This window comes from Xenopus laevis, chromosome 1S (assembly GCF_017654675.1).
Source record: "Xenopus laevis strain J_2021 chromosome 1S, Xenopus_laevis_v10.1, whole genome shotgun sequence".
Classification (NCBI taxonomy): domain Eukaryota; kingdom Metazoa; phylum Chordata; class Amphibia; order Anura; family Pipidae; genus Xenopus; species Xenopus laevis.
Genome location: NC_054372.1, coordinates 200,202,434 through 200,214,598, shown reverse-complemented (window position 1 = coordinate 200,214,598; position 12,165 = coordinate 200,202,434). Strand labels below are relative to the sequence as shown.

General features: G+C 41.1%; 1 protein-coding gene across 1 annotated transcript; it reads left to right on the top strand.

Moving 5' to 3' along the window:
- Positions 1-6,666: 6,666 nt before the first annotated feature.
- LOC108704996 (E3 ubiquitin/ISG15 ligase TRIM25) lies at positions 6,667-11,332 on the top strand. Its single transcript, XM_018241740.2, has 2 exons — positions 6,667-6,711; positions 7,398-11,332. The coding sequence occupies exon 2, from the start codon at positions 7,955-7,957 to the stop codon at positions 9,527-9,529; it is 1,575 nt and encodes a 524-aa protein (XP_018097229.1). The 5' UTR covers positions 6,667-6,711; positions 7,398-7,954; the 3' UTR covers positions 9,530-11,332.
- The last annotated feature ends 833 nt before the right edge of the window (positions 11,333-12,165 follow it).

Sequence of the window (12,165 nt, the reverse complement as noted above, 5' to 3'; positions counted from 1 at the left end):
AGAAGAACTTGCAGAGGGTGAATGAGTAAAGTAAGTAACTGGATATCCATTAACAACACAATTAATAAACACTTCACTTGCAGAGTCACATACATGAGCATTATACATTATACATACTTTCGGGTAAGGAATTGACCCAGCAGTATAATAATATGGCCAGGCTGACCACAGCACAGCACATGGGGGCTGAGTCTCCCCAAACCTGTTGGTTAAAAAAAATAATAAGAGGTTTTAAAAAAAGAAACAAATCTTCAGCTCACGAGTGAATGTAGTGACGCCATTGCGAGATTTTGTATTGAAAATCTCACGAGATTTCAGGTGAGAAGTTTAGGAGCAGATTATACACACCAAGCACTGCATGCAGTTAAAGGAACAGTAATGTCAAAAATAAAAGTGTTTTAAAGTAATGAAAATATAATGCAGTGTTGCCCTGCACTGGTAAAACTGCTGTTTGCTTCAGAAACTCGACTATAGTTTATATAAACAAGCTGCTGTGTAGCAATGGGGGCAGCCATTCAAGCACAGGATACACAGTAGATAACAGATAAGTACTACTATAGTTTATATAAACAAGCTGCTGTGTAGCAATGGGGGCAGCCATTCAAGCACAGGATACACAGTAGATAACAGATAAGTACTACTATAGTTTATATAAACAAGCTGCTGTGTAGCAATGGGGGCAGCCATTCAAGCACAGGATACACAGTAGATAACAGATAAGTACTACTATAGTTTATATAAACAAGCTGCTGTGTAGCAATGGGGGCAGCCATTCAAGCACAGGATACACAGTAGATAACAGATAAGTACTACTATAGTTTATATAAACAAGCTGCTGTGTAGCCATGGGGGCAGCCATTCAAGCACAGGATACACAGTAGATAACAGATAAGTACTACTATAGTTTATATAAACAAGCTGCTGTGTAGCCATGGGGGAAGCCATTCAAGCACAGGATACACAGTAGATAACAGATAAGTACTACTATAGTTTATATAAACAAGCTGCTGTGTAGCCATGGGGGCAGCCATTCAAGCACAGGATACACAGTAGATAACAGATAAGTACTACTATAGTTTATATAAACAAGCTGCTGTGTAGCCATGGGGGCAGCCATTCAAGCACAGGATACACAGTAGATAACAGATAAGTACTACTATAGTTTATATAAACAAGCTGCTGTGTAGCCATGGGGGCAGACATTCAAGCACAGGATACACAGTAGATAACAGATAAGTACTACTATAGTTTATATAAACAAGCTGCTGTGTAGCCATGGGGGCAGCCATTCAAGCACAGGATACACAGTAGATAACAGATAAGTACTACTATAGTTTATATAAACAAGCTGCTGTGTAGCCATGGGGGCAGCCATTCAAGCACAGGATACACAGTAGATAACAGATAAGTACTACTATAGTTTATATAAACCAGCTGCTGTGTAGCCATGGGGGCAGCCATTCAAGCACAGGATACACAGTAGATAACAGATAAGTACTACTATAGTTTATATAAACAAGCTGCTGTGTAGCCATGGGGGCAGCCATTCAAGCACAGGATACACAGTAGATAACAGATAAGTACTACTATAGTTTATATAAACAAGCTGCTGTGTAGCAATGGGGGCAGCCATTCAAAGGAGAAAAGGCTCAGGTTACACAGCAGATAGTAAATAAGCTCTGTCTGTCTAATGGTGTTATCTGTTATCCATTAGTTAACCTGTGCCATATAGCCGTTTTTCAATTTCTGCCATTGCTCCACAGCAGCTTGTTTATATGAACTATGTGTAGTGTTTCTGAAGCAAACAGGTCAGTTTTACCAGTGCAGGGCAACACTACATGATATTTTCATTACTTTAAGACACTTTCATTTTTTGGTGTTACTGTTCCTTTAAGGAGTAGGTGCGAGTGAGCATTATGTAGGCTAGCTGTTTGAGCTGGCGATTAGGGTTAAAAGACACAGAAGCTGCTGATCCAACTTGTTTGGTAAGTGGAGTTTGATTTTTACATTACATTTTATGAAACAGTAGTATCTGAACTTCTCCTGGATAGGTGGTTTGGGCTTTTTGGTTTCAAGGAGTTATTGGCACCAAAAACAAATATGGGGCCTCCTAATGTAACAACAGTGTATTTGGGAGTTTTGGGGGTTTTATTATTAAAAGTAGCAGCAAAAGGAGGTGTGTAATCTGTCAAGCCCTTGTTAAAGTTGCTATCATAATACTGCATAAAGCAGTCCCTGCAGTAATGTAGATGGGATGAAAAAGTAAAAATTATAATGGGATGAAAATAGCAGGCAGTTTGTGTGGGATTGCCTATTTTAAATGGAACGCAATAGCTGCCTGTGTCTACAGGTCCCTTATTTTGAAAAGAGGTAGCATCAGGCAGTATGTTGAAGCATACATCCAAAAACAGAATGTGCATCTGTGCCCTACAGTGCCAGACAAGCCCAGCACTTAAAACAACTATATATCAAGATTTTCATTAATCCAGGTCATGATGTAAAGTTTCTAATAGAAATAAATCTGAATTAGGGTCTTCTTCAGTTTGACTAAGTGGTAGGTGTTATCTGAAACTCAGAGTTGTGACAGTATGACCAAGTCACATTGTTACCTTAGTGAATGGATCACACCTGAGAGTTTCAGATAACACCTACATAAATAAATTCAATGTAACCATTGTGCTTGCAAGTTTGGGACTGTAATTCCCTAAAAGATTTAAAGTCATTGTATTATTGGCTTCCGGCTAAATACATATGCAGTTTATTCTTATTGAAGTGCTTGCTTTAATTAGTATATTTGTATTCCCTAACACTGAGTTGCGTACCTCCCAACATTTTGGAAATCAGAAGAGGGACAAAAAGTTGTGCCGCGTGTAGCGTGGCAATTTTTTTTGCCCACGCCCATTTTGTGGCCACACCCCCTAATTACCATGTTCATTTTACAAAAAGGGAATTGCGATCCCAACCAAGAAATTATTGAGCTACAGCTCTTACATTAAATGGCACATAGAGCTACTATATATATATATATATATATATATATAATTTCACGTTTTCAGTATCAGGTAGTACCTGCAAAAGCAAAACAAATCCAAAATATATTTTTTACTCTGCATGTGTATCTGGCCACTTGAAAGAGTTTAGAAAGTAATTAGCTAAGCTAATGAAATGGTTGAAACAAAATGGTGTAGTGTCAAGATGTCAACTTTTGGATGGAGGCAAAGACATTTTAAGCATTTACCCTAATTAAATTCTTGTCTATAAGATTGTAATGATTAACTAGTAAGTATAGTAGAATGTGCTTTAACTGCTGAAGTGGTTCAGGGTCAATGATCCAGGAAAAGCATTATTATTGATTCAGGGATAAATGGTATTTATGCATACATATACAGCATATACAGCGTATAAAGCTGTGACTGCAATTAGTATTTAATTTTATTTTGTTAATAACATCATTTGTGTGTCCCTCTGCTGTTTCCCAGATGGAGTAATAGCTGTTTGTCCTAAATTCAGCACTATTTGTTTTTATTTACTTTCCTGAATGGTTACACATTTTCTTTAAAAGCAACACAAATAGGGACTTCCCCAGCAGTCAGTAGGGGGTTAAGAGAAGCTGCAGACCTGATTGACTCTCCCCTGGTCCCATTACCATTAGTGTTAGTGGAGCAGAACTCCTGTCCCGGGCAGGACTACATTTCCCAGCAGCCCCCTCACCGGCTCAGTGGGCGAAGGGACGCTGGGAATTGTAGTTTGGCAACAGCTGGAGTGGGGAAAGGTTCCCTTCCCCTTGTGTCTCGCTTGTTATCGCCAGTTATCTATTGGTGTTCCTGTTGGGCTTGGTTGCTGCTGTATTGACAAAGGCCAAGTCTGGGGAGCCACACGCTTTCAAAACTCCTCTGAGATGTTTATGCTCCTTGTCCTTGGACTCTGTATCAGTTGTCACACATTCCGCCCGGTGGTGCAGAGTTCTAATGACACCCAGTTTGTGTTTCAGCGGATGGTGGGAATCAAACAACAGATATTGATCCGTATGAGTGGGTTTCCTGTATACTTCCGTCTTCAAGTTATCCCTGTGGACATCTTCCTTTGTGAACTTGATGTTATTGTCCACTGAGTTAATGTGTTCTGTGAAGGCCGCCACTTCATTGGATCTGATTTTAACCCGAGTATCATCCACATACCTGAACCAGTGAGTCGGTGTAGTTCCCTGGAAAGTAAGTAAGTCCCTCCTTTCCACTTCCTCCATGTACAAGTTAGTTACAATGGGAGAGACTGGAGAACCCATTGCACAGCCATGTTTCTGTCTATAAAAAAGGTTCCTGTACTTGAAGTATGTGGTGTTAAGGCACAAATCTAGCAACAATTGATTTCAGGGCTAATCAACATACAGTAAAAGGGTTAATTTTGATGTAAAAAATATACATGTGTCCTGTTAGTAGTTCTGTAGCTATTGATCCATTTAGAGGCATTTGCCATTGAACTGGGCCCCTGCAGGTACTGGATGTGCAGCTGTTATAATAAATACTAATCATGTTGCAAAGAACTGCTATGGGGGGGGGGAATGTTTCATATTTTATTTCTAAGCAGAAGAACATCAGAGCATTCACTTATTTTAAAAGGTTTACTTACCCTTTAATGACTTTTGAGCATTTGGCAAATAAATTATTAACAATGTGAACTACCCCTAAGTTGTCACATTTGAAAAGAATTCTTCTAGTGGACAGACTGCTCCCCTATATTTCAATGGCTACTAGGAAAGGAAATATTTCTATTTACTAAGTGTTTAGTCCATTCCATATGGGGCCATCCCTCTGGCCATTTTCCTACACACCAGTGACCACCATCAGGGCCGCCATAAGGGGGGGAAAGAGGGAAGAAGTGTCCCGAACCCAGGCCTGAAGGGGGGCCCGGCAGTGCTGAACTTTTCGAAAGAGTCGGACAGACGCCGTGCGGGCATTTCCGAAGTCCCGAACGGCCAAAATCATGTAGTGGTGAAAAGACCCAAAGTCACGAAGTTGAAGTCCTGAAGCCATGAGTTCAATTCTACTGACACCAATTTGTGGTTTTTTTTAATCCCCTGGCCACCAATGTATTATTTTAATATTCTATAGGCCCCTGCCACCAATGTTTTTTTAAAAATATTCTTTAGGGCCCCAATTTTTTTAACTTGTAGGGGGCCCTGGTACCAATGTTTTTTTTTTAACTTATAGGGGGGCCCTGGTAACCTATTATTTTTTTAACTTGTAGGCGGGCCCTGACCATCAATTTTTTTAAAAAACTTTTAATGGGGGCCCTGGCACCACAGTTTTTTTTAATTTATAAGCAGGCCCTGACCATCAATAGCTTTTTATAATTTGTGTGTGGGGGGGTCATCTTTTTTAGCTCTGATGTCTGTGTAGTCTTTTAACTGTTGTGTGGTGTGGGCGGGATCTGGGGTGGGGCTTGGGGACTGGGGTGGGGCCCTGAAAATGTTGTTGGGTGGGGACCAAAAAATGTTGTTGTATGGGAGCCGCTTGAATTCTAATGGTGGCCCTGACCACCATGATATGCTCCAAATCCTGCAGATACAACTCTATGGCCTCATTGTCTATAAAATGTGATTGAAAACAGGTCCTTCTGTTAAAAGCTCTCAAACATTCATCCCCTATTGCCAGACCTTCTCTCACTTCCACTGTCATTCTAATGTGCCAACTAGGATTCAAAATGCCAACTGTTAAAGTGAGTAGCCGCTTATTAAATACTCTACCCATCGGTATAATCCTGGTGGCAAAATTGAGATTCCCTATCAATGATTGTAACTGCCGTAAGGTTAATTTCTTTGCAGCTTTTCCCGTGTTAACCAATTCTTTAACTTAATCAACTTATCACTTGTCAATCCCCTTGACAAAGGCCTTGGTGCTGAAACATTGGGGCTAGTCTGATTCCTTTGGTAGGTGTATCCTCTCCTTGTTAGTGTTTCTTTTTGTCATGTTTAATAAATGGGTGGTATATATGATGTGTATTGTTATTTGATGTAATGTATAGTATATGCCAATTAACTATAGTTTTGTTTTTTAAAAAGAGTAAAGCATTATCTTTTATATACACCACTCCTGTCTCCTAAATTGTATTTTTTGAGTGTGCGAACCTATAGACAAATTGAATTGTTTGCCCATATATTGCAATATATTTAAGATGAACAACTACGTCAGTCATCCCATATCTGGCCAGTCCTACGCTCAATTTTCATCTGATTCATTAAGAATTCTATTACTTCATTATACATTTTACACAAAGAATAACTTCTACTTGCAACTTACTTGCTGCTTTCAAGGGTCAAAACTCCCAAACTTGGCTGCCCTTTTATTGACCACCACTGGGATCACCTGACTATAGCTGGGAAGGGTGGGAGCTTCTAAAATTATTTCAGTGTGCTTAAATAAATAAGCCCAGCATCAATGAAGGCTGTTTCAGAGAGGATATTGGTATATACGCAAAAGCTTTGTAACCAGTTAGAGAAGGTATAGGCTATAGGTCGCCCCTTTCCTCTTGCTGTCACCCTCCTTTTCGCCTTTCAAAAATTCCTTAGCAGCAGGGATTAAAGACAAAATATCAACATAATCACTTTTTCCTATTTTCTCCTGCACAGATGGTGGTAAATGTAACCCAATCAGAGTAACCTCATAAGATATGGAATCACAATATGTAGTTTTAGCAATGACTGATAAACACCAGGTAAATAACATTACATGAAGTCATTTAAATTTGGCATCAAAGAGGTTAACTTACCCAGCTCTTGTAGTATCTTAGAGTCTTGGAGCCTGGGAGTCTCGTGTGCTGAAGTGGAGGGCTGTGGGTTGACCTCTTTATGCTGAAGGTGAGCTGATGCTGAGGAGGGAGTTGTAGCTGATGTATCAGATGGCTGGACCTGTGGGGGGACATGAGAGTGGAGGAGACAATATCAGTGGTGATGGTGTGGGAAGGGAAAGCTGTGAGGTTGGATGTGGTGGGAACAGTGTGGGCGGGTGCGGATATCTTAGTAGGTGGTCCAGACTCAGCAGAGGAATATGCAGAGACAGCGGAGGAATAGGTTGGCTGTGCTTTATCCTTGCCAGAGGAGTTATCCAATGAGAACACTGGCTTTTTTCCTGCTGAGCACTTATTGGACAAGCTCGCCGAGCACCTCTTTTGTAGTGGAGGTGACGAATGTGGCCACAGTGATTCATGGCTGTTCGAACCCCTGGATTCCTGCAGACACTTCCAGACGGGGACCCTATAGCCTTTTTCTTGATTTTAACAGCCATCCTATGTACCACTTTGGCAGCAGGTGCTCCGCTGATTCCTTGTTGTAGTAGGTCCCTCACAGTCTGAAACACTCTCCCCTTCCTCAGACGGACTCAGTGATTACTCTTTTCTTGCAGGAACATCTAGAACATTCGGGTGAAGGCTTCATCACCAGCCTCTCTGCTTATCCACCGTAGCATCTCCTCAGCTGCTGCTTCCATGAAACTCACCATGCTCCAGGATCTTCAGGGATGTCTCAGGACCTGATTCTACAATGATAAGTATACCTCCCTGGAGACCTGCTTATATAGGGGCTCGTTGTTACCACCTGACCAGATTTCAACCATTTTAGCCAATCATAGCCTTACCTGTATCAAGTAGCTCACCTGTTAGCAATCCAGTACCCCTGAGCTAATCCAAAACCCTAAGCTAATGACAAGACGAACACCTGTGCAAGTTACCTCTTTGACTGCCACCCTCCCAAGTATGTATATATTTGGCTCTTTGCTATCAATTGAAAAGTTGCTTAGAATTATCCATTCTTTAACATACTTAGAGTTAACTTAAAGGAGAACCATACCTTCAAAGTGTTAACAGGAGTCTTGCCCCACCCTTTGTGAGAGGATGGGACACATCCCACTGGTTATAGAGAGAAAGAGACTTTCAGTTTCGTTTCTTGTTCCTGATTTCAGTGATGGCGGCTGCTGATCTGAGAGACGAGCTGAGCTGCTCCATCTGCCTGAGCATTTATACTGATCCTGTATCCCTGCCGTGTGGCCATAACTTCTGCCAGGTCTGTATTGGGACAACATGGGACACCCAGGAGGGATCTGGGGCTTATTCCTGCCCTGAATGTAGAGCAGAGTATCAGGAGCGCCCTGCCCTGTACAGGAACAGAACTCTGGGTAACATCGCAGAGAGATTCCTTCCAACTGAGACAGAGCCGGGGGAGACTGGGATCTTCTGCACCTACTGTGTCCTCTCTCCTGTACCTGCTGCTAAATCCTGTCTCCTGTGTGAGGCTTCTCTGTGTGATACCCACCTGAGGGGGCACAGCAAGTCAGCAGAACATGTACTGACCCAACCCACCGACTCCTTTATGGGGAGAAAATGTTCTGTACACAATGAGCTCCTAAAGTATTACTGCTGTGAGGAGTCTGTCTGTGTCTGTGTGTCCTGCTGTCTGGCCGGAGAGCACAGGGGCCACAGGGTGGAGCTGCTGAGTGAGGCCTCTGAGAAGAAGAAAGAGACACTGAGGAAAGTTGTGGAGAAACTGAGGCCAGAGAGAGAGGAGACTGAGAGAGGAGCCCAGAGACTGCAGGAGCGCAGGAGAGAAGTGGCAGAAAAAGCAGCCGGTGAGACAGAGAGAGTCACTGCCCTGTTTAGAGACATCAGGGAACAGCTGGAAGCCCTAGAGAAGCGACTCCTGAGTGACATCTCCAGCCAGAAAGAGAAGCTCTCACTCACACTCACTGATCTGATGGAGCAGCTGGAAATAAAGAAGGACGAGCTGTCCAGGAAGATCCGTCACATTGAGGAGCTGTGCAACATGGCAGATCCACTCACTGTCCTACAGGAACGGGAATCACATGGAGCTGCAGATAATGAGGGGGGCAGAGAGAGACATGATATAAAGGTCCCTGCTGTAGGGGATCTGGATGTGGATCTGATCTCAGAGACATTACTCACAGGCTTAGCTGCCATTGGGACTGGGGTAAAGAGAAGGTGGATCTATGGGCAGGAGGCTACAGACCTGTTACTGGATATAAACACGGCTCATTATCATGTATCTGTATCAGGGGACAGGAAATCTGCTTCCTACTCACATACAGACCAACGTCTCCCACAAACCCCAGAGAGATTTCAGGATTATGCTCAGACTTTAAGCAGCAGGAGTTTCCCCTCAGGGCGACATTACTGGGAAGTGGAGGTCAGTAAATCAGGGAGCTGGATGGTAGGGGTGACCTATCCCAGTATAGAGAGGAGAGGGGGTCAGTCCTGGATTGGGGATAATAACAAGTCCTGGTGTTTGTGGAGTTTGAATAATAACAACCACACGGCGAGACATGACAGTATAGACACAGTGTTACCCCACGTCCCTTCCTGCAGGAGAATCAGGATCTCATTGGACTATGAGGTCGGATGTCTGTCCTTTTATGAGCTGAGTGAGCCAATCAGACACTTACACACCTTCACTGCCACATTCACTGAGCCCCTTCATGCTGCATTCTGGGTAGGGTGGGATACCTGCATGAAATTCATTAGTTAGGAACCCCATTCCCAGAATTGCCCTTAGCCCAGTGATGCCTAAAATGGGAGAAAATGTTGGTGCCATGTTAACGATGGACAGTTTCCCTTATCAAATACTTTGTGGGTGTTTTAACTGTGGGGCAATGATGTGCAATTATGCAAGTTTGATTATTGGAACAATATTGCTCAGGACTTGGGGGTCTTCTTAGTGCTGAACTGTCTATCTCTGTAATCACTAAATAAATAGAGTACATGAGTGTTTAAAGGACACCTGCTGGGCAAAAAATATTTTCCCCAATCACAGGTACAGGCCAATAGAGCCCACACTCCAGCTGGGGGTAACAGTAGGGTGTTTTTAAAAAAGAATTAGCCCCTCCAGCGCTAGGTGTTTCATACCTGAAAGGAGCTCCTAGTGTGAGCAGCCATGTTATACAGAACACATGCACATGATGAGCTTTCTGTTTGTCCCAACATGGCCGCTCTAACCCTCCTGGTGCTGGCGGGGGAGAAATTTTTTAAAAAGAATAAGAGGGTGTCCATGTGAGCATGTGGGGGTTCATGTTTATAGGTGTTAGAGTATGTGTTAGTGTTAGAGTGTGCAGGTGTTTGAGTGTGTATGAGTAGTTGTGAGTTATTGCTCATTAGCTTTTCATCACTAGGACTAATCAAAAATCCTGCATATATAATTAATTAACAATATAATTCAAAGTCCCCCAGTTTATGACTCTGGTCCATTCATTGATGAAACCATCAATATAAAAAAAAATCCAGACACACCAGTGATTCCCTTGTATAATAATACAGATTCTTATCCTTATATTAACGCAGAGGTCTGACCTAGATCAGTGATAATTCAGTTGAAATTTTGGATAGAAAGAGAAAAAGTACCCGCTAAATCACTCAAATAACAGCAGTTACAGATTGGGCCAGTTTATAGCCTTATTCAATTACCTTATAACTCGGGTTTAAGTATAAAGTGCAGTGCTATAATTGTATTATGTTCATTAAAAAACAATTGCTTAAGTTAATGATTAATAAAGTGCAATGCAATATCATCCCTTCAGTGATTCAATTCAATTTTAAAAGACAAAAGTTTGGTGCTTGTGCCCAGGCTTAAACAAATGATAAGCCACCAATGACCCTTAGCTGGGATAAACCAACTAAAATATTGTAAATAGCAACGTTGCTTGAGAAATGGATGATTCTATTCCCCCATCAAATTGTGCTTGAGGAATTAGTTCATAAATTATAAAGTGCTTAATAGTGAGGAATAATTAAATATAGTAAAAGGTAATTAAAAATGAATTAATTAGAGTGACCACAATTAATAGGATAAGAATTATAATAAATGCTCAGTTCATGAAAACAGGAGAGAAACTGGAAGAAAAAGGAAGGTCTCTTTCTATCCCAAATTTCAACAAGACCATCAATATATCTGAACTCTAACTCACTGCTTTGTTACACCTACGTCTCACTTATATTGGCATTATAACAAACTGACCAATGAAAAGCAAGAACAAATAACATAATATAAAAAATGATGATGATGATGATGATGATGAAGTGGAGAGACTTCTGTAACTGTCTCTCCCAGGCTCGCAAATAAGCAAAATACTGTATTTTGGTGTAATCTGTAAAAAGCACTGGTGCTGTGAAGCTTGGCCTGCGTCTTGCATTTAATTAAGAATATTAATATTAATTACTTGAGCTATTCCCAGTGTTGGTTTCTTTTGGAATATGGGGGCATTTACTCACCAATAACAGAATTGTATTACATTGTGACAACATGTACATGTAATTAAAGGGGTCGTTTACCTTCCAACACTTTTTTTCAGTTCATTTGTTTTCAGATTGTTCACCAGAAATAAAAAAAAATCATTTACTTTCTATTTTCTATTTGTGACTGTTTTCCTATTATTGAAATTTACATTTTTATTTTTCACTTTCGCATTTTATTCTAAAGCTGCTCTGGGTGGGGGTCACTGTAACCGATCTAAATTGATCCATCAGTTGATACATTTTACATAAACTGATCCATTTCTTATGTCTGTCCCTGCTGAGCAAATTCACTGAGGTTCATTGATACAATTGCTTAGAACTGAACACAATTAATACAATAGTTGCTAATATTCCACAGATGCTGCAGAGAAATGAATCAACTAATGGAGCAAATTGTAACAATTCAGAACCTGCACCCGGATCACTGAGCCGCCAGACTGAAACACCAGAAGGACCAACATTCAATTTTAAGCTTCAATTTTGGGGAAATGGTCAAAAATAAAACATGGAAAGCAACTGGAAAAAAGTTTGTATTTCTGGTGAAGAATCTAAAAACAACAGAACTTTGTTTAACATTTAATAGGTTATCTGCCAAATCTCCCCCCATAGTCAATATACTGAGACAAATTGTGTTCAGGGCTTTGAAATAGAACATAAAAAGCTAAAAGCAATACAAGTCATTGGCAGGTGATTTATCTTATTTTCCATTCAGACAACAAACTGCAGAGATTGTTATAGAAAGTTCCATTGCTGGGATATCTGTGGGGGACAATAACAACAAAAGAGAGGAGATTATTTCACAACTGGAAGTGCAGAAATCTTGATTAGGTAACACATGGCCAAAGTGGTTACCATTTAAAGCTAAGTGAAAGGTAT

Excerpts from the sequence above, each read along its gene's own strand:
- LOC108704996 (XM_018241740.2), top strand. The coding sequence starts at position 7,955 with ATGGCGGCTGCTGATCTGAGAGACGAGCTGAGCTGCTCCATCTGCCTG.